The 23,074-nt window shown below is 30.0% G+C and overlaps 2 protein-coding genes and 1 long non-coding RNA gene across 3 annotated transcripts; all 3 read right to left on the bottom strand.

Annotated features, from left to right (window-relative positions):
* Window positions 1–7,239: 7,239 nt before the first annotated feature.
* LOC132312444 (uncharacterized) lies at window positions 7,240–8,923 on the bottom strand. The gene is made up of 2 exons (XR_009483272.1): window positions 8,211–8,923; window positions 7,240–7,561 (listed from the first exon to the last, which is right to left on the bottom strand). It is a non-coding gene; the product is annotated as an uncharacterized LOC132312444 (long non-coding RNA).
* A 577-nt stretch (window positions 8,924–9,500) lies between these two features.
* Window positions 9,501–11,713, bottom strand: LOC132312445 (dehydration-responsive element-binding protein 2C-like). Its single transcript, XM_059810819.1, has 2 exons — window positions 11,470–11,713; window positions 9,501–10,850 (listed from the first exon to the last, which is right to left on the bottom strand). Exons 1-2 carry the CDS (start codon window positions 11,490–11,492, stop codon window positions 9,932–9,934), a joined length of 942 nt encoding a protein of 313 aa, XP_059666802.1. The 5' UTR covers window positions 11,493–11,713; the 3' UTR covers window positions 9,501–9,931.
* A 3,030-nt stretch (window positions 11,714–14,743) lies between these two features.
* LOC132314457 (dehydration-responsive element-binding protein 2A-like) lies at window positions 14,744–15,874 on the bottom strand. The gene has a single exon (XM_059813321.1). It carries the CDS (start codon window positions 15,788–15,790, stop codon window positions 14,744–14,746), a length of 1,047 nt encoding a protein of 348 aa, XP_059669304.1. The 5' UTR covers window positions 15,791–15,874.
* Between the last annotated feature and the right edge of the window lie 7,200 nt (window positions 15,875–23,074).

A 23,074-nucleotide genomic window follows, 5' to 3' on the forward strand; every position in this document is an offset into this window, starting at 1 on the left:
AAAACTCATAATAAATTGATAAATATAGGTTATATGTGATAGAGTTTTAAAGAAAATAAAATAGATAATTTGTGGTAGAGTTTTATAGAAATTATTTTATTCTCTATAAATATATTCATAATAAATAAATAAATGTATTCTTGTCTAATTAGATTTTATTTTATTAAAAAACACATAATAAATATATAATGTGATAGAATTTTATAGAAAATAAAACCGCTAATTTGTTGTAGATTTTATAGAAATCATTTTATTTTCTTTAAATATATTCTTGTTTAATTATATTTTCTTTTATTAAAAAAACACATATTAAATAGATAAATAGGTAATATGTGTTAGATTTTATAGAAAATATTTTAAAAACTCTTTTTATATCAATTAATAAATATTTTTTTATATTAATAATTCTTGTATAATTAGATTACCTTTTATTAACAAAACTCATAATAAAAGATAATTTGTGGTAAGGTTTTAGAAAAAATTGTTTTATTTTTTATATTAATTAATAAATATTTTTTATATTAATATTTTTTGTCTAATTAGATTTTCTTTTATTAAAAACTCATAATAAATAGATAAATAGGTAATTTGTGTTATAGTTTTATACAGAAACTCTTTTTGAATCAATTAATAAATATATTTTTTATATTAATAATTCTTGTCCAATTAGATTTCCTTATATTAAAATACTCATAATAAATGAACAAATAGGTAATTTATGTTAAAGTTTTATAGAAACTATTTTAAAACCTCTTTTTTATATCAATTAATAAATATTTTTTATATTAATAATACTCGTATGATTAGATTTCTCTTTATGAAAAAAAAAAAATCATAATAAATAGATAAATAGGTAATTTGTGTTACAGTTTTATAGAAACTTTTTAAATATATCTTTATCTAATGTGATAGAGTTTTATTGAAAAAAAAAAATAGGTAATTTGTGGTAGAGTTTTATAGAAATTATTTTATTTTCTTTAAATATATCTTTGTCTAATTAAATTTCCTTTTACTAAAAAAACTCATAATAAAAGTTAATTTGTGGTAGAGTTTTAGAAAAATTATTTTATTTTATATATTAATTAATAAATATTTTTTATATATTAATAATTATTGTCTAATTAGATTTTCTTTTATTAAAAAACTCAAAATAATAAATAGATAAATCGGTAATTCGTGTTAGATTTTTTTAAAAACTTTTTAAATATATCCTTATCTAATGTGATAGAGTTTTATTGAAAATAAAATGGGTAATTTGTGGTATAGTTTTAAAAAAATTATTTTATTTTCTTTAAATACATCATTGTCTAATTAGATTTCCTTTTATTAAAAAATTCATAATAAAAGATAATTTGTGGTAGAGTTTTAGAGAAATTATTTAATTTGTGGTAGAGTTTTAGAAAAATTATTTTATTTTATATATCAATTAATAAATATTTTTTATATTAATAATTTCTTTCTAATTAGATTTTATTTTATTAAAAAACTCATAATAATAAATAGATAAATCGGTAATTTGTGTTAGAGTTTTATAGAAACTCTTTAAATATATCCTTATCTAATGTGATAGAGTTTTATTGAAAATAAAATGAGTAATTTGTGATAGAGTTTTAAAGAAATTATTTTATTTTCTTTAAATACATCATTGTCTAATTAGATTTCCTTTTATTGAAAAGCTCATAATAAAAGATAATTTGTAGTAGAGTTTTTAGAGAAATTGTTTTATTTTCTATATCAATTAATAAATATTTTTTATATTAATAATTCTTGTCTAATTATATTTTCTTTTATTTAAAAACTTATAATAAATAGATAAATAGGTAATTTGTGTTAGAGTTTTATAGAAACTCTTTAAATATATTCTTATCTCGTGTGATAGAGTTTTATAGAAATTATTTTATTTTCTTTAAATATATCTTGTCTAATTAGATTTCCTTTTATTAAAAAACTTATAATAAAAGGTAATTTGTGGTAGAGTTTTAGAGAAATTATTTTATTTTAATTGGTAACTTATAGGATTTATTTTAATTAATTTTAATTGGTAATTTATTTAATGATATCTATAAATGATTTGAAAGATTGAATTTCAATAAGACAATTACCTATTTAATTTTAATTGGTAATTTAGCGTAATATGATTACTTTTAATTGGTAACTTATAATATTAATTTTATTTGGTAACTTATAATAAAATTAAGTATTACAAATTTTAGGAGGTGAATATTAAGATTTAATAATGAGAATTTTTTTATACTTATTTGAATTTTAAGTGTTTAGCGTCTGTGAAAAGTAAGCCCATCTTGTTAAAATTTAAAGTGCAACAACTTCTTTTAAATGCTATCTAATTTTTTTATTTTTATTTTTTGTTGGAATGTATATCTAAATTTTGTTATCAACACACTTACATTTAATTTACTCAGAAATAAGAGTTAAATTGAATTATCAACAACTTATTCTACTCTCATTAATTATTATATCCCACTATCAATAAAGAGTTTAAACAATTACCTATTTGGAAGTTACTAAATTCTAAACTTGAAATTTAGACGGCCCAAAATGTGACAACAATTTCATAAATAGTGGACTTTTCTTTTGGATATCCCACATTTTGATGTGTTTCAACATTGGAAAGTTAAGCCTACAACAATTTCATAAATAGTGGACTTTTCTTTTGGATATCCCATATTTTGATGTGTTTCAACATTGGAAAGTTAAGCCTACCTGTATCAAGCAAGTCCAGTTTGTTTAAATCCGCTAAAAAATGTCTCAGTTTGCTTAATTCATAGTCAATTTAGTTGGTCCTGAAAGAACTCGCATTGATACCACCATTCACAGATTGCTAGCCCTTTAAAAAAGGGATAAAATTTTAGATGTGCTTGTTGTTCCACAATTGATACCACCATTCACAAATTGCTAGCCCTTTAAAAACCATTGCTAGCCCTTTAAAAAAGGGTAAAATTTTAGATGTGCTTGTTGTTCCACAATTTGTGGAAGAACTACATGACTTTGGGTGCTTCTTGTTGTTCTTCTTCAAGGCTCAATTTTTGTACCCTTCCTCCTTCTTCCATGCCTCTATTTATAGTCTTCTTGGATTAATAGAATGATGACATGTGTCCTCTACTGATAAGGACAAAATCATAGCTGGCCGGGCCGAATGAATGTCATTATCTTTTATTTGACCATATGGACTAATTAAATAATAGATAAATATTAAAATACTAAAACTCTTTTAATAATAGTATAGATTTATTAGGTAATTTGTAATTTGAATTTATAGAAACTCTTTTAATAATAGTATAAATTTAGTAGGTTAAGTAATTTTTTGAGTTTTATAGCAATTAATAAATATTTTTTGATTTATTAGGTAATTTGAATTTTATTAAGTAATTTTTAGAGTTTTATATTAATTAATAAATATTTTTTGATTTATTAGGTAATTTGTAATTTGAATTTTATTAAGTAATTTTTAGAGTTTTATATCAATTAATAAATATTTTTTATATTAATAAATAAATACTGAAATACTGAAACACTTTGTACATTTAATAATAATATAGATATACATATACATATATATATAGACTTAGCCATATATAACACAAGTTAACATTAAATATTGAGATGATGAAATATCGTAATTTAAGAAAGATAAATCAGATATTTAAAGACGTATTTGAGCCCCAAATTATGCACGTTGATCAAAAATCCCCAAAGAGGCTAAAGAAGACGAAAAATAAAAAATACTTCGTAAAAAGCAAAAGCAAAAATTTACTAAATTGCAATAAAGTTAGGTTCAGTTTGTTTGGACGTAAAATATTTTTTTTGTAATTTTTTTTTCAAGTAAAATATTTTTTTATTCTTACTTTGTCAGTATTTGGCAAATGTCTACGTCGAGGTTGAGGCCGAGTCCATCGGGTGAGGGATGTAAGGGATGTAAAATAACTTGTCGAAAATTGATGGATAAGTTATTTTTGTTAAATTTTAATATATTTTTCTCTTCGTAAATATTTTACGACAACCCAATACTAGAAAATAAAAAATATTTTTTGAAAAATATTTTATATCTAAACAAACGGAGCCTTAAAGCTGAGTTTTTTTTTTCAAAAAATGAAAAAGTGATGAAAACGAATAAACTAGTGCAGTGATAAAAAAAATATTTCCAGGAAAATACAATAAAATGGAAAGCAGAAAAACACAGGTGTGAAGCAATTGGACCTGAAAGCAAATTAATAAAGTAAACTGGGACTCAAATTCCGGCGAAATTAACGGACTTGATGTCAGATTCTGGCGAAATGAGAGCGGCAGAGAACAGATTGGCGGTGGTCCATGGAACACCATGAAACAAAGTGTTGAGTAGTGTTATTTACTGATTGGGTAGGTCAATTCTAGTAACTCTTTCCAAATTGCACGTAGCATATATGTAATGCAGCTAGAGGCAAGTAACAATCCACTCTGCTTTTTTTTTTTTTTTAATAAAGAAAATATTTGGGCTAAAACAATAATTGAGAGAAATAATTAACCTGCAAAATAATACTGTATCTTCTAGTAAAGTTATGTTTATTTAATTTTTTTTATTTAAGGATAAATTGGAAATTACGTTTATAATAAAATTAAGACAATATAAGTTAAATAGAGGAGCACTGAGCACATGTTACTATTGAAAGAAAAATTAAAAATTATATCAAAAAATATATTAAACTAATTATATTTTATGGCAAAGAATGTTAAACAGAAAAATCGGAGTAACGGGCTGTTGGCTTGGAACGAAATTTAATTTTTTTCTTGAAGGACGACTTGATTCCCCATTGTGGCATTGTCAACGTTATACATTACTTTTGTATAATTTCCATGAGTTGAGTATTCAGATATGTTTAAACTATCAATGGTTTTATATATATATTCAAAGTAAACATATATATAAAGTTCAAAGATTATCAGTCATGTCATGACATATATATATATAAATTGAGTTGTGATATAACGCTAAATAATTGAATATATTCAATAAGTAAAGGTTAAGATTATCACGACATTATTACACAAGTGGACTCTATATCATTTTTTTTAATTAAGAATTCTTCACATGATTTAATTAATGAGATGATATTAGGTAGCTATTAAAATTTTTGATAATCTGTCATTTCCTTTAACAGAAAATCACAAGTTAAATAGAGGAGTACATTTTTTTTTTTTTTTTTTTGGTAATCGTGGGTGTTCGGGCCAGTTTTCACTCACCTTGACTAATCTCACAAGACCCTAAAGTTAACGATCAAATAAGTCTCAAATTTGAATGAGTGACCCAAGACCACCTACAGGTTCAGTACATGTTACTATTAAAAGAAAAATTAAAAATTATATCAAAAAAGATATTAGACTAATTATATTTTAAGGCACAAAATGTTGGACGGTTAGGAAATTGCTTGTGCAAAGAGTGAGGGCAGATTCAGAGTGCCGAAAAGACCCCTTCGTTCGTGTAACATCCCTCGTACCAGCATCATTGTGATTAGATGCTCTCATAAAAGACTGCAAAGCCTAAAAGGGACGAAGAAAGAGTCAATCCATCAACAAGGGCGGATAAAGCAATTTCGCGCTAAATCTGATGGTCATTGCATTCGTTTTTGACATGACATAAATGGGCATATTTGACATTTGTTTGACTTGACATGACGGTGTTCCTCGTAATATCTAACCTTGATTGAGAAGTTGCCTCAAGCTTAGTTGCACAATTTTCCTATATGAGTCGTATTGATGAGCCTCACGCAACAGACAAAAGTCAGTTTGATCACGCAGGCATAGGGGACCCTTTTGCCGGTCTAATGAAATGAATGGAGACTTTTCGCCTTGCTTCTGCTCCTGTCTTGTGGTCGCTTACTAAGGGCCGGCTATACCAACTTTGAGTCTTTGAGATGAATGTGTGATAAGATTAAAAATGATCATATCCAAAAAAAAAATGTTATAATGGTACAAATTAAAGATAAAATAAGAGAAAATAAATTTAGATAGTTTCAAACATGTGCAAAGACGACGGTGCAGAACGGGCAGACCAAGCTAGACGGACCTGTTGCTAGACCAGAGATCGTTGGGCTTTGACTGTTGATGGGCTAGGCGGGGCCTGAAGGCATTTTAAAAAACCAAAGCCTGGCCCGAGTAATGGGCTCTTGGCTTGGAGTGAGATTTAATTTTTTTTCTCGAATGACGACTTGATTACCCATTGTGGCACTGCCAACGTTATAATTAACTTCTGTATGATTTCTATGAGTTAAGTATTCTAATATGTTTTAAACTATCAATGATTTAATATGTAAATTCAAAGTAAGCATATATATAATGTTCAAAGGTCACGAGTCAATATATATATATAGAGTCGTGATATAATGTTGGATAATTGAATATATTCGATTATTTTATATGAGTAAAGATTGAGGTTACCATGACATTATTGCGCATATAGACACTATGTCATTCCTCTCAATTAAGAGTTCTTCATCTGATTTAATTAATGAGATGATATTAAGTAGCTATTAAAAATTTTGGTAGTCTGTTGTGAGACAATGTGTTCATTTATATGTGACTTTGGACAAGGCCCACTCCAGCCCTTTACAGAAGTCCAAGATGAAAATTTCCACCCAGAGCAAAGCCCAACTAAAATTCATATTTTATTATAAAAAAAAAACACACACACACACACATCTAACCCCTTCGTAGCATCTATAATGCTAAAAGCTATTTTCGCATGCCAAATTTATATTTTCACAGGTGTTACAGTGTCAAAATGCTACATTTTAGCAATTCTGCTCCAATGGTGCATTTTATCCAAAATATTATTTTTTAACGCAACCACTATTTTCTTTTTTCAACTACCATTCCCAACTACCATATTTGGATAGAATATGGAAAAATGTAAAAGGAACCCATCTACCATAATCCTCAAATTAATCACCAATTTTCATAAAGAGACTTCAAAATTAGAACTTTATTTTTGCTTTTTGTTTAACAAAGAAAGGAAAAAGAAAAAAAAAAAACAAAATAAAAAACTACAAGTCTCAGACAAGTATAACTAGTGAATACTTTTGCTAGGCTTTCATTTATAAGAAAGAAGACTTTTATTTACATGCATTCAAGAAAATCCATTGTATCTCATGATAGAAAATCATCATCAAAAACTAAAAAATAAAAAAAGTTCATATATTAAGTCCACAATAACTCACTGTAAAGTCATGAAAGAGAATTATAACCGAATTTCAGAATAAATATTCCATCCACACAGATTTTTTTTTTTCCCCCTGAATGGCGTGTTTTTATAAATATAACCAAAATAATACAATTACACAAGGAGATAAACTCCAATACATAAATAGGAATGGATACATTTCACTCCCAGCAAAAAGACATCAAAACAAACTAAAAGATTAGGAAACTTATTAGCCTAAAAGCCAAATCTAATCAACACATGAGCAGGCAGCTTCTCTTTGATCTTCAAAATATATTACTTCAGCAAGCCTTCTATCAAAACCACTCATATAGAAACATTATCTGAATGTGCAGCAGAAAGCTATACAATCTGAATTGTCATCAATTGCAGATAGTCAACAAATCTTCCAATCTAATATTGAGATATGCTAGCATATCCCAAATTATAATCCTGATAGCATATTCATAAGAGTCTTTTATGCTATTGTGTAATGTTGAATTTCTACTTTACCAAATTTTCAAAATTGTAACAACAAATAAAGCACCAAAACAAACTTCATCAGGTAAATCAATCTGGACAGCCCAAGCACCATTATGAATGATATCAGATACCATAGAATTTCTGTCAATGTGTCTAAACTGTGTAGCCCCACATAAATACAAGTCATAGATGTAAAAATCATAACCGTAATTAGATTCTTTTAAGCTTAAACACAAGAAATCCCTCTCCATTTTCAGAGTTCAATCAGATATAAAAAGCATACAAGTTTGAAAAAAAACCCAACTTAAATTTCGAGTCAAAACCCTCTAATTTTTGCAGATCAACAGAGATTGAATTGAATTGAAGACTGCAAAATACATATACACACACATGGAAATCAAATCAACACAAAACATATGCACAGAGAGAGAAATCTGGATCCCAAATACAAAGCCCATGCCGGATTTTAGAATGAAATTGAAAATTTTTAAATCAAAAAGCATATATATGCAAATATATAAATATATAGATTTCATACCTGTTGCTTCCTTCTAGAGTTTCAAAGCGACGGAGGAGTGGTTATGGTGTAGGCGAGTTGTCTATGGTTTGAGGAGAGAGTGCGTGATGTAGGAGAGAGAGAGAGGGAGAGAGGAGGGCAGGGCTGAGGTCGAGCTCTGATCGGGTTGCTGGTGGTGGGGTTTGATCGAGAAATAGCAACCGTTCTCTTCTCTCTCTGTCGCTAGTCGCCGTCTGTTGCCGCCTTTCTCATCTCTCTCTCTCTCTGTTGCCCTAGAATATGAGCGAAATAGGAGCGGGTTCGCAAATAGCAATTGCCATTTCTGGTGCTATAATTGGCACTAAAATAGGCAAAGTTAAAATTTGACAGGCGAAATGACCGTCCATTGCAGAACCCATTTGAAGCCCATCTGCTATATTTTAGGTGTTGATGTTTGATCCCATAATTTAACTTGTGTTATATCAACTCATTTTTAATCAAGCAACATGATATTATTTTGCAATTATCAAAACGAAAACAAAAGTGAATAGACTGATGTGACACCTTCAGAACCATAAAACATTAAAAAAAATAAAATAAAAAACCTAAAAGAAAAATTTTCTTAACCACCTCAGAAAGAAATGAACAACATCCTCATCTTTAAATTTTAATATTTCAATTTAATAAATTGAAGAGATACAACCTAAATACAACCCCGAAGGTTATATTATTGGGCTAATGCCCCCATTGGCCAACTATTTTATTCCCTGAATTTAGCAATTTTCTTATTGAATTCCTTCCTTAATGAGTGGTTTAGTCCTTCTGGACTGTTTTATTCCCTTTGTTTTCTTACTGAATTCACACTACTCACAGTATTCCACCAATATTCTTCTACTGTTGAAAAATTAAAATCCACCTTACAGATGACATGACATATTGGTATAAAAATTGATCCCACATAAACAAATGATTGTTTTCTTGTTCACCAGTACAAGATGGATGCAAGTATCATATCATCGTTTTGAATTTAAAATTAAAAGAAATTTAATTTTAATTTTAAAGTAATTTTTCTCCAATTTAAAATTCAAAACACCGATTTGGCGTTCCCAAATATAGCATCAAATGAGATGGAATAGGAATGAACTTCCAATTCACAAAGATTCAAAATTTGCTCAATCCACTGAGAACTTTTCTTGCTGCTGAAAAAACCTCCCAAATGGGCACAGAAGGCATGGGCTGGTTCTGAAGGAAAGACAGACACATAGTGATATGGGAGAAGAGGAAATTCAACATGAACAAGTCATACACAGCTCACAGAGCAAGATCAGAAACTCAACACAAGCAGCATAAATGTCGATATCTTTATTTATGCAATATACTTTTTATGTAATAATAAATTCCAAGGAACAATGCCACTCAAATTGTCTTCCCTAGTATGTACAAGAAAGAATTCCCTAGTATATACATAATGTTCAAAGATTATAAGTCACACATCAACTCCATTGCTAAGATGGACCTTCTCCAATTCAAAAATATATGGAGAAATTTGAGTAAGAGAACTGGGAAAGAAAAACATCACCCAAATAATAAAGATCTCTGAGAATCAAGCTTGAGATAAAACAAAACTAAAGAACATGAACCATTCTAAGAACTAAAAGTAATTGAATCCTCCTAATCGCCTCTTGTTGAAGAGAGTATCCATTTAACACCAAGCTTTACCATCTCTTTTCATATGCCCATACACCAGTATGCCACCAATGACTTCAAACTCCCAAATCTGATTCCAAATTCAGAAGTCCCCCCAAATTGTAATCCTCCTCTCTGCCCGGTTTCAAGAAATCGAAACCATGATCAGATCCATAATATTCCTGCTCACAGTGCATATTTTCAAATAACTTTGCATCGCACTTCTGCAATTGGTATACTGAATCTGAATGCCTTTCATGCCCCACATTGTCATAGTTGGACAGTGGAGCAGAATAAGGAGAAGTTAGAACCCCAAGTAGCTCTTCCACATCGAACATTTCATCCCCAAGTAGCTCTTCCAAATCGAACATTTCATCCGCTGATAAGTTATGCAATGTGAACCCATTGTCCTGATTGATATCCGTAACCTCATCCATTGATTCATTCATCGAACTCTTTGATGGACCAGCCCCATAGGGTGACAGAAGTCCAATTAGAGGCTCTTCCATTGCTGGTTGCTTCATTGAGCCCTCTGATGGACCAGCTCTATACGGTGACAGAAGTCTATTACCATCAATTGGAGGCTCTTCCATAGCTTCTTGTTTCATTGTGGAATCTGAACTCGAGCTTGTTAGCACCGAAGAAGAACTGCAATTCGGAAGGTTGAGGCGAGCACAAGCACCATACAAGGTTCTTGCCGCTTCATCATAAGCGAGGGCAGCTTCAAGGGCAGTTGGAAAAGTACCCAACCAGAGTCTTTTACCCTTCTTGGGTTCTCGAATTTCAGCTACCCATTTACCCCAAGTCCTCTGCCTAACGCCTCTATAGTTACAACGGGAGTTCTCTGGTCCTCCTTTACCCTTCATACATCCCTTCTTTGATCCCTTGGCAGGAACTCTGCAAACTGCTTTGCCTTTATCATCATCCAAAGAACCATGCTCTTTCCACTCTGCAAGTGTCTCGGCTACAGTTTTCGACCTACGGGGCTTCTTCTTCCTGTAATAATCCAAGGGCAGAGGAGGTATGTTAGAAGCTCGACCAAGACCCATCCTTTTAGTTTTGTAAACAACACAGACAATACTTCAATACCATTCAAGACAACAAATTAGAACAATGGTTTATACACTCCCTCAAAATCCAAAACCAAACTTGAAAATCTCAAAAACTACAATAAGACTCCTAAACCCTATTTAACCTCCCCCAATCTACCCAAGGATATGCAGCAAAACTCCATGCAGAATCCATAAGCCAAAATCAAATAATGTTTTTCACTATGCAAAGAAAATTAGGGAGAAAATACTGAAAACCTCGTGTTCGTGTCAGGCCTAGTGTAAAGACTAAATATCAGGCACAGTGTGAACACTAAAAAATTTTCGTTCTTTTCTTGGTACCCAAGAAATTGAAACTGAAACTAACTTTCTCTAATTGACATTTTCTCAGTAACAGAACGCGCATAACTGATCGGACCCTCGTAGGGAAAGTAATGAAATCAAACACTAAAACCCTAAGTTCTAGAAAAAACCCAATACTTAACCAAAACCCAAAATTGTTTTTTTATTTGTGTGTGTTTGTGTGTGAAAAGAGGAAATGAGAAGTAAGATGAAAATCGACGTACCTATCAATAATTTCGGACGCCATGGGAGACTAAGAGAGCGCTGAATCTGTGATCAAAGATTTGCTTCTCCACGGGACCGCGACGAAACTAGGGTTTTTTTGTGATCCGCCTGCCTGGGTTCAGCCCGATCGATTCGAAACTAGGGTTTTTTTGTGATTCTGCTCGATCGATTCAAGATTGGTTGTTTGTAGTGTTTTCTTTTCTGTTCAACCGGAATGAGCGAGAGTAAAAATCTAGAAACAGCCGCGACTTGTTAGAGGTATTTATAGCCTTCTCTGGATTTTTCGACAGCTAATATCCATTGTATGTAGTGATGACGTGGCGATTTAACTCGTGTTGACCGAAGTTTCCTGAACCCCACGTGCCTGTTCCGCAGTATTTCCTTCGTACTGAAGGTCCCATATTATCCTCTTCAGTTTTTTATTACGTTGTATTGAATGAAGCTTGCCAGAAAGTTGTTGCTTTCTTTCTGCTACACCTTTTCCCGAAGTTACCATAATGCCCTCAAATGTTCTTGCTTTTGACGTCTATTTCAAAGAGATAGGGATGTCATTCATGACCTTTGGCTTTAGTATTAAGACAGTCAAAGTTAAAAGTCAAAAGTTTTTGGCTAGTTGTTGTATTAGACACTGTTAACAAATAAAACTTTTTAACTAAGAAAATTGAATTAATGCTAATTTAATACTAAGATTGTACAACTAAATTAAATTTGAATATGAATTAGTTGGTCATTAAATCAATAATATAATTTTTTTTTTTTTTTTTTTGTTTAAGGAGGGGGAGAGAAGGGTTTGAATCCCTATGAATAATATGTGTGATTACTTATCAAAATAAAAAATTGAATATGAATTTTTTTTCTTTTTCTCGTTAAATTTTGAACTTTTGACACAAAAATTGACCAAATTGAACTAAACTATCAGATACTATCAAATAATTTTTTTATTAATAAATAATGTGTAGAGAAAAATAAAGGTATGGTTGTGCCATACTACCATATCATAGATGTTCAGAAAATTAAAAAAAAAAAAATTAATAAGAAAAGAAAGATATATAATTACTGTAATTTCGTTTAATTCTAAAAAATAAAAATAAAATAATAAGATAAATAGAGTTAGATGTTGTTTGACAACTCAAAATTTTTAAGTAATGCCAACTTTACATACTATTAAACATTTAAATTATTATTTTTATTTAAAACATTGAAATTCAACGGTTATAATTTGAAAAAATACTAAAAATTCTTAACTTTTAATTAACAATTAAAAGTTCAACACTTAATTAAAATCCATTTCTTAAAATTTTCAATGATCTCGTTATATAACATCTTAAGTATTTACATTTTGAGATTATGTTAAAATTTTTAATTGTTCATTCTCAAACCTTATTCAAGTTTTAAATGTTTAAGCCCGACTTTGAATATAAATTAAAGAGCCTGTAGCTCAACTTACATGACTTGCTTAGCCAATTCTAAGTATGAAAAGTGTACTACGTAGGATTTTTTTAATTTTTAGAGTACGTGTATCGGCCCCACAATACAAGTACTATTTAAATTAGGGGTGCGGTTCAAAAGCGAGACTTTAATAACTTACTTTTCAAATTCCTGCCAACACCGTTATACCCCTGAGACTCTATCTTTACACTAATTCTAAAATTTAATCTTCATGTAGCATTTTAAGCTATAAACCTATGAAAAAATTATTACATAATGCTGAAATTTTAGTTGATGCAATTTTTTTTAAAAAACAAATTAATTAAAGTTAATATATTTACTTACAGTACTTATTACATATCCGCTAGACCAAAAAAAAATTAAAAATTAAAATTAATAATTTCTAAAGCACATGCACTCACGTCTCTTATATTATTATTATTATTATCATTATTATATATAAAGAAATACGCTTACTGCTGTAAGCATACACCTCTTTGATACTCTAAAGTCAGAAATTTTATCTTATCCAAATCAAAAAGTGTATTAAAAAGTGTATTCGACTATTTTGACCATCTAAAAAAAATAATCATGTATTGACTATTTTTGACACGAATATTTTTAGACAATGACCCAAGAAACGTATAAACACTGACGATTTGTTAAAAAGAAAAAGAAAAAAAGAAAAGAAAATGACGATTTAGTAATTTGCAGATTTTCACAGAGAATAGGACTCTGCAAACTTAACACATTTCAGTGAGTCGATATCAGAAAATTTCCGAACTTAAACGGACTCAGAACTCCTCCTTTTCATGTTTTGAACTATCAATTGAAGTCTTAAACCCTAACCCTAAGTTCTCTTACTCCATTTTCACTGAAGACGTGCGTGGAGGTCATTTTACCATTGTTTATTGGATCAGATGTTGCCAGTACACAGGTCTGATCCGATTCTCCATATCCTGTAAGCTTTGCCTTCTTTATTGAGGTGTTTCTTCAATACTTGATTGGGGTTTTTCTTATATTTCTCTTGTTTGATTTATTTTTGGAACTTAGGTGTCTGTGGTATTTGATGTTTCGGGATGTTTTGGGGTTTGGGCATTTCACTTTGATGATCTCATACATGATTATTAATTTATTATTTAGCTTGATTCAGATCTCTATTGCATTTTCCATTTTTCTATTTTTTGATGATCTCATTTGACTTTGATGAGTTAATGCTGTCCACTGAGAACATAGCATCAAATAAGATGGAATAGGAATGAACTTCCAATTCACAAAGATTCAAAATTTGAAAAAACCTCCCAAATGGGCACAGAGGGCATGGGCTGGTTCTGAAGGAAAGACAGACACACAGTGATATGGGAGAAGAGGAAATTCAACATGAACAAGTCACACACAGCTCACAGAGCAAGATCAGAAACTCAACACAAGCAGCATAAATGTTTGATATCTTTATTTATGCAATATACTTTTTATGTAATAATAAATTCCAAGGAACAATGCCACTCAAATTGTCTTCCCTAGTATGTACAAGAAAGAATTCCCTAGTATGTACATAATGTTCAAAGATTATAAGTCACACATCAACTCCATTGCTAAGATGGACCTTCTCCAATTTGGAAAAATTTGAGTGAGAGAACTGGGAAAGAAAAACATCATCCAAATAATAAAGATCTCTGAGAATCAAGCTTGAGAGATAAAACAAAACTAAAGAACATGAACCATTCTAAGAACTAAAAGTAATTGAATCCTCCTAATAGCCTCTTGTTGAAGAGAGTATCCATTTAACACCAAGGTTTACCATCTCTTTTCTTATGCCCATACACCCGTATGCCACCAATGACTTCAAACTCTCAAATCTGATTCCAAATTCAAAATACCCCCAAAATTGTAATCCTCCTCTCTGCCCGGTTTCAAGAAATCGAAACCATGATCAGCTCCATAATATTCCTGCTCACAGTGCATATTATCAAATAACTTTGTATCGCACTTCTGGAATTGGGATATTGAATCTGAATGCCTTTCATGCCCCACATTGTCATAGTTGGACAGTGGTGCAGAATAGGGAGAAGTTAGAACCCCAAGTAGCCCTTCCACATCAAACATTTCATCCCCAAGTAGCTCTTCCAAATCGAAGATTTCATCCGCTGATAAGTTATGCAATGTGAACCCATTGTCCTGATTGATATCCGTAACCTCTTCCATTGATTCATTCATCGAACTCTTTGATGGACCAGCCCCATAGGGTGACAGAAGTCCAATTAGAGGCTCTTCCATTGCTGGTTGCTTCATTGAGCCCTCTGATGGACCAGCTCTATAGGGTGACAGAAGTCTATTACCATCAATTGGAGGCTCTTCCATATCTTCTTGTTTTAATGAATCCTTTGGTGGACCAGCTGACAGAAGCCTATTACTGTCGATTAGAGGCTCTTCCGTTGCTTCTTGTTTCATTGTGGAATCTGAACTCGAACTTGTTAGCACCGAAGAAGAACTGCAATTTGGAAGGTTGAGGCGAGCACAAGCACCATACAAGGTTCTTGCCGCTTCATCATAAGCGAGGGCAGCTTCAAGGGCGGTTGGAAAAGTACCCAACCAGAGCCTATTACCCTTCTTGGGTTCTCGAATTTCCGCTACCCATTTACCCCATGTCCTCTGCCTAACGCCTCTATAGTTACATTGGGAGTTCTCGGGTCCTCCTTTACCCTTCATACATCCCTTCTTTGATCCCTTGGCAGGAACTCTGCAAGCTGGTTTGCCTTTATCATCACCCAAAGAACCGTGCTCCTTCCATTCTGCAAGTGTCTCTGCTACAGTTTTCGACCTACGGGGCTTCTTCTTCCTGAAATAATCCAAGGGCAGAGACGCTATGTTAGAAGCTTGACCAAGACCCATCCTTTTAGTTTTGTATACATCAAAAACAATACTTCAAGACAACAAATTAGGACAATGGTATTATAAATCTAAGTTCTAGAGGAAAAAAAAAAAACCCCAAAATTTGTGTGTGTAAAGAGGAAATGAGGAGTAAGATTATAATCCTCGTACCTCTTAATAAATTCGGACTCCATGTGAGACTAAGAGAGCGCTGAATAGAAAATCGTATGCGTTTTGTGAAGTTGCGATCAAAGATTTTTCTCCGCGATGAAACTAGGGTTTTTTGTGATGGGTTCTGCTCGATCGATTCAATATTGGTTGTTCGTCTTCGAAGTGTTTTATTTTCTCTTCAACCGGAATGAGAGAGAGAGAGAATCTGGCATCGGCTGAGTCTCGTTAGAGATATTTATAGCCTTCTCTTGACAGCAAATATACATTGTACTCGTATGTAGTAGATGACGTGGTATAAGGCCTTTGACCCGTGTTGACCGAAGTTTCATGAACGACACGTGCCTTTTTAGCAGTAATTCCTTCGTTCTATCCCCTTCGGTTTTTTATTACGTTGTATAAAGTTCTTGTTTTCACCATTTTCTCGAAGTTACTATAATGCCCTCAAATGTTCTTGCTTTTGACGTGTATTTTCAAATAGTCAAAGAGATGGGGTTGTCATTCATGACCTTTGGCTTTAGTATTAAGATAGTCAAAGTTAAATGTTAAAGGTTGTTGTGTTAGATACTACTCTTAACAAATAAAACCTTTTAACTAAGGAAATTGAAGTAATGCTAATTAAATTTGAATATGGTGGGTCATTAAATCAATAATATAATTTTTTATGTTTAAGGAGGGGGAGAGAACGATTTCAACCCCTATGAATAATGTGTCATTACTTATCTAATCCAAAAATATATATATTGAATATGCATTTTTTTTCTTTTTCTCCTTAATTTTCGAACTTTTGACACTAGAATTGACCACATAAGCCAACTACTAAGAGCCAGGCTTGCATGCGCTTTGTTTTCAGCTTTTTGTTTTTGGCTAAAACAGAAACAATTTTTTTGCTATAGGAGTGTTTTGAGAAAAAATCGAAAACACGTTTGGGAACGATGTCAAAATGTCGGAAACACAAATATACGAAATATGGTTTTGGACCATGAATGATTGTTAAAATAAGAAATAAAATAATAATAATAATAATTTTTCAGTGTTTTGGTTTTGAACCACTATTCACGAAGTGTTTTGGCACTGTGTAAAATAAAACAAAGCCGCACTAAACATGCTTTTATTGCCAAAATTCATACTGTAGCAACCTAAAAATAAAAACAGAAAAAAGAAAACGCATACCAAACAGAACCTAAATCAAGAAATCTGGTAAAGAGGTCTTGAATGTAAATTTTGATTCAACTAAGCTATCACATACTATCAAATAATTTTTTTATTAATAAATAATGTGTAGAGGAAAATAAAGGTATAGTTGTGTCATACTACCATTTCATAGATGTTCATAAAATTTATTAAAAAATTGATAAAAAAAGAAAGATATATAATTATTGTAATTTTGTTTCATTTTAAAAAATATAAATAAAATAATAAGATAAATAGAGTTAGATGTTGTTTGAGAACTCAAAATTTTTAAGTAATGCCAACTTTACATATCATTAAACATTTAAATTATTATTTTTATTTAAAACATTTAAATTCAACAGTTATAATTTGAAAAAATATTAAAAATTCTTATTTTTTTTTTAACAATTAAAAGTTGAACACCTAATTAAAGTCCCTTGCTTAAAATTTTCAATATTCTGGTTATATAACATCTTAAATATTTACATTTTGAGATTATGTTAAAAATTTTAATTGTTCATTCTCAAACCTTATTCAAGTTGTAGATGTTTGAGCTCGACTTTGAATATAAATTGAAGAACTCCAGCTTAACTAGCATGACTTGCTTTAGCCAATTCTAAGTATGAAAGTGTACTACATAAGATCTTTGCACTAATTCTAAAATTTAATCTTCATGTAACATTTTAAGCTATAAAACATATGAAAAATTATTACATAGTGCTGAAATTTTAGTTAACACAATTTTTTTATACAAAACAAATTAATTATAGTTAATATATGTATATATTTTTGGTTAAAATAAAGTTAATATATTTACTTACATATAAATGGTGATGATGATTCATATTCCATTTAATGGAGTTAAAGTCTCGTAGTTTCGAAAAAATATAGATATGGAAAAACACGGTTTACTCTCAAAGAGGTATCACATTTAGGCACATAGGTACCACTTTTTGTGCATGTAGATACCATTTTTTGTCATCGTAGTACTTGTGTAAATAAAAATGGTATCTCTATGTCCAAAACAAAAGTGGTATCTAATGCACAAAAAATGGTATATGTGTGCATAAAAAGTGGTACATCTATGAGAGTAAACATTATTTTTCTATTTGTATATCAGCATTTTGGCTAGCTCTATTTTTTCGAAACTAAGAAATTTTGACTCCATCAAATAATAAATATAGGCAATTACTCAATCGCACCATTTATGTGTAAAATCCCTATTAAATATCAGCCAAAAAAAAAAATTTTAATTAATAATTTCTAAAGCACATGGACTCGTGTCTCTTATTTTATTATTATTATTATATATATAAAGAAATACGGTTACGTGATATAAGCATACACCTCATTGATACTCTAAAGTTGGAAATTTTATCTTATCCAAATCAAAAAGTGTATTAAAAAGTGTATTTTGACTATTTCCCAATTTTCATAAAGATCATATCTAATCCACAGCCTTTGTAAGCACATGACCCTAAGAAACTACCAAATAGTGCAATATTAACATCTCACTCAAACTCACCATCTAATGCTGCTTGTGCATCCATATAATATTGGTGCATATTTCCAGCAAGACACAAATAGAAAACTATATTTATCACATGAAATGTAAAGTTTTCAAAATAACATGGTCTATCGTCAGTATAATTTTCCAAATTTTCCCAAACTTCACTAACCTTACAATTGGTAATAATAACGTGCAGCCTAACCGGACAGTTTCTTTTCCTAGTTCTTTTTTTCCCGCTAAACAAACAGACACAAATTTTACAATAATAAAAATCATTATATATCCATGCATTCACATCCTATTTCTAGAAGTATCACTCACAAGTTTAGTAGGCCACTAAAATTTCCTAGATATCTTTGTACTTCAAGCCTAATAAATCACTTATTTTCTAACCATCAAAATACATATGTATGATGGGATTGGCGGTAAATTATGGAGGTGCTCTAAGAAGTCCGACGTCACCAATCTCCATAAAAAAAAAGAAAAAAGAAAAAAAGAAAGATATATATATATATATATAGACTTAGCCATATATAGCACAAGTTAACATTAGATATTCAGATAATGAAATATCGTAACTTAAGAAAGGTAAATTAGATATTTAAAGACGTATTTGAGCACCAAATTATGCACGTTGATAAAAAAATCCCCAAAGAGGCTAAAGAAGAAAATGAAAACGAAAAATAAAAAACACTCTGTAAAAATCAAAAACAAAAATTTACCAAATTGCGATAAAGTTAGTAAAATATTCTTTTTTGAATGTTTTTTTTTTTTTTTTCGGGTAAAATATTCTTTTATTCTTACTTTGTCGGTATTTTACAAAGGTCTGTGTTGAGGTTGAGGTCGAGTTCATCGAGTATGGAATGTAAAATAACTTGTCGAAAATTGATGGATAAATTATTTTTGTTAAATTTTAATATTGTTTTTCTTCATAAATATTTTACGATAATCAAACACCAAAAAATAAAAATAATATTTTTAAAAAAATATTTTACGTCTAAATAAATGGAACCTTAAAACAGAGTTTTTCCCGAGAAAGAAAAAGTGATGAAAACGAATAAACTAGTGCAGTGATAAAAAAATAAAAAAAAATTCCTGGAAAATACAAGAAAATGGAAAGCAGAAAAACACAGGCGTGAAGCAATTGGACCTGAAAGCAAATTAATAGAGTAAACTGGGACTCAAATTCCGGCGAAATTAACGGACTTGATGACAGATTCCAGCAAAATGAGAGCGGCAGAGAACAGATTGGCGGTGGTCCATGGAACACCATGAACAAAGTGTTGAGTACTGTAATTTTTTCTTATTTACCAGGTCGGTAGGTAGTAAGTGCTACGTGTGGCACAGTCAATTCTAGTAATTTTTTCCAAATTACATGTAGCATATATGTGCTGCAGCTAGAGGCACGTAACAATACACTCTTATTTTTTATTTTTTTTAATAAAGGAAATGTTTGGGCTAAAACAATAATTCAGAGAAATAATTAACCTGCAAAATAATATCTTCTAGTAAAGTTATGTTTATTTAATTTTTTTTTAATGAAAGATAAATTGGAAATTACATTTATAATAAAATTAAGATACTCTTAAATGAAATGACCTTAACTTTACAAATAAATAATTATTAATTTTTAAATGATACAACTGTCCTTTCATTTTTTCTTTTCTTTTCTTTAATCTTTAATATTTTAATTATTTTTTTATAACACAAATGAAATAAAATAAAATAAAAATTGAATATATATATTTTTTAAAGGGACCAAAAAATAAAAAATTTGTTATGTTGAATAAATTGCCTTTTTGACTGGATCAAAAAAATAAAAAGTAACCATTTAAAAAAATTATCTCTTTTGACATAAAAAAAGAAAAAACCCACAAAAAAAAAAATTTATTGAAGAAATTATCTCCGTTGTCAAGATCCCAAAAAATAATAAAAATAAAAAGTACAAAAGGAAGATGATTAAATTATTATTATTATTATTATTATTATTTTATCTCTACTGAATAAATTATCTCTTTTGGTAAGATAAAAAAAAAAAAGAGGTTTTTATTGAATGAATTATTTCTTTTAACAAGACCCATAAAAAATTATCAAAAAATAAAGTTACCTCTTTCGACGGAATTGCAAAAAAGTTAATTTTGTTGAATAAATATCTCTTTCAATAGTATAAAAAAAGTCACTATGGAATAAATTATCCATTTTGACGGCCAAAAATAAAATTATTAGCATAGAATAAATTATTTTCTTTGTGAGAACCCCGAAAAAAAAATAAAAAATAAAAAATAAAAAATAAAAAATAAAAAATTAATGTTGTGTAAAAGGTAAATATAACATTATAAATTAATGAATTGTGCATTAATGATTTCAAAGACCTTCTTATCATTTTCTTTAAAAGAAAATCACAAGTAAAATAGAGGAGTACATGTGTGGTTTTTTTTCAATCGCGGGTGTCTGGGCCAATTTGTGCGCACCTTGACTAATCTCACGAGATCCTAAAATTAACGACCGGATAAGTTTCCAGTAGTTCTGTGGAGACTCAAACAGATAATCATTGGGGAGCAAACCCTAGACGACCTATAGTGTTCAGTACATGTTACTATTGAAAGAAAAATTAAAAATTATATCAAAAAAGATTTTAGACTAATTATATTTTATGGCACAGAGACAATTAGGAAATAACTTGTGGAAAGAGTGAGTATGGGCCGGCTAGAATACGAACTTTGAGATGAATGTGTGACAAGATTAAAAATGATCATATTCAAAAAAATTGTTGTAATAGTACAAATTTAAGATAAAATAAGAGAAAATAAATTTAGGGATTTTTACATATAAATAGAGTTAGGGAGGTATATTTACTCATGGATGAAGTCAAAGTCTTATATTTTTACAAAAATGAGTTTGACCTAAATGATGACATGGCACATGAAGTTTTACTGTTTAAAATTTTTGTTACCTAAAATACCCTTCTTCCTATTCTAATGCATTTACCTTACTACCCTTTGTTTAGAAAACATGGAACCTGGAGGCCAAAAAGTGGTACCTTCAGTTCAAAAATGTTATACCTTTAGAACAAAAGTGGTACCTTCGTAAAAGGGACTTATTTTTGCTATTGAAAATGGCATTAAACCCCACACCGCTAATTAAGTTGCACATTACATCCATAAACAGCTCCATTAGCGCCATGAATAACACAAAATATTCTCCAAGCTAGCTAAGCGAGTATTTAGAAAACATGGTACCTGGAGGCCAAAAAGTGGTACCTTCAGTTCAAAAACGTGGTACCTTTAGAATAAAAGTGGTATCTTCGTAAAAGGAACTTATTTTTGCAATTGAAAATGGTATTAAACCCCACACCGCTAATTAAGTTGCACATTAGATCCATAAACAGCTTCATTAGCGCCATAAATAACACAAATATTTCTTAATTATCATATACTACATCTAGATAGTTGGTATGGTAGATTTTTTTTTTTTGCACCATTTTAATCGGCAAGGCTGTTTGGGACTTTTGAATAACTATTTCAATAATGCAATTGTTAAAAAAATTATGGTATCCAAAGATCATGTTTGATATGGATCTAGGTCATAATTAAATCTTTAGAATTTTTCAATGATAATAGGGAGACAATTTGGTCTCTAGACCTCTTATACATGAAGACCATTTAGAATTTTGATATAGATCTGGGTCCTAATTAATTGTAGGATGCTACTTATATATATATATATATATATATATATATATATATATATATATATTAATTGTATGAATTCAAACATACATCCTATACATTATAACTTAAAGAGATTAATGTGTTATTGAGATTCTAGAATGCCCTAGTCTAGAATTATATTTTTCTTTGCATACAATTATAATTATACTGATGTGTTATTGAAATTTTGGAATGCCCCAGTTTAGAAATTTTGGAATGCCTCATCTTATGCATTTAATTATATTTTTTCATTTTGTTTAAGAGTTTTAAAATTTGTCCATGTTTTCAGTTCCTCTCCTTCACTTTTTCCGTTTCGCTTACTTCTTTAAGGTTGGTTAATTTTTTCGTTAATGTGATACAATTAAATGTAGTAACCTTTTTTTTTTTTTTTTTTTTGACAGTGTGTTGGAGGATCGATTCTTGCCATTTAGACTTTGTATGGATGAGTGGGGGCTAATATTGCAATCAAGACTTTGTATGGACGAGTAGGGGCTAATAAATGTTCAAACTTAATAATTATGTTCTTATTTTGCAAAAGATGATTGCTTTCTTTAAATTTAGTGATATAGTTTTTTATTTTTTGTTGACTTTATTAGATTGGATGGATCATAACTTTTTTGACATTCGTGGTGACTTAAAGTATTTTGTAGACATGGTACTTTACTTGATGGTTTTGATTTAATAAAAAGTAATGGATTTTGGTTGTTCCATTTAATAAATACATGCATGTTAGGCTCTTATATT

This window comes from Cornus florida, unplaced genomic scaffold, assembly GCF_030987335.1.
Source record: "Cornus florida cultivar Cherokee Brave unplaced genomic scaffold, ASM3098733v1 CherokeeBrave_3.0.0_Hap2_Chr06, whole genome shotgun sequence".
In the NCBI taxonomy this organism is placed as follows: Eukaryota; Viridiplantae; Streptophyta; class Magnoliopsida; order Cornales; family Cornaceae; genus Cornus; species Cornus florida.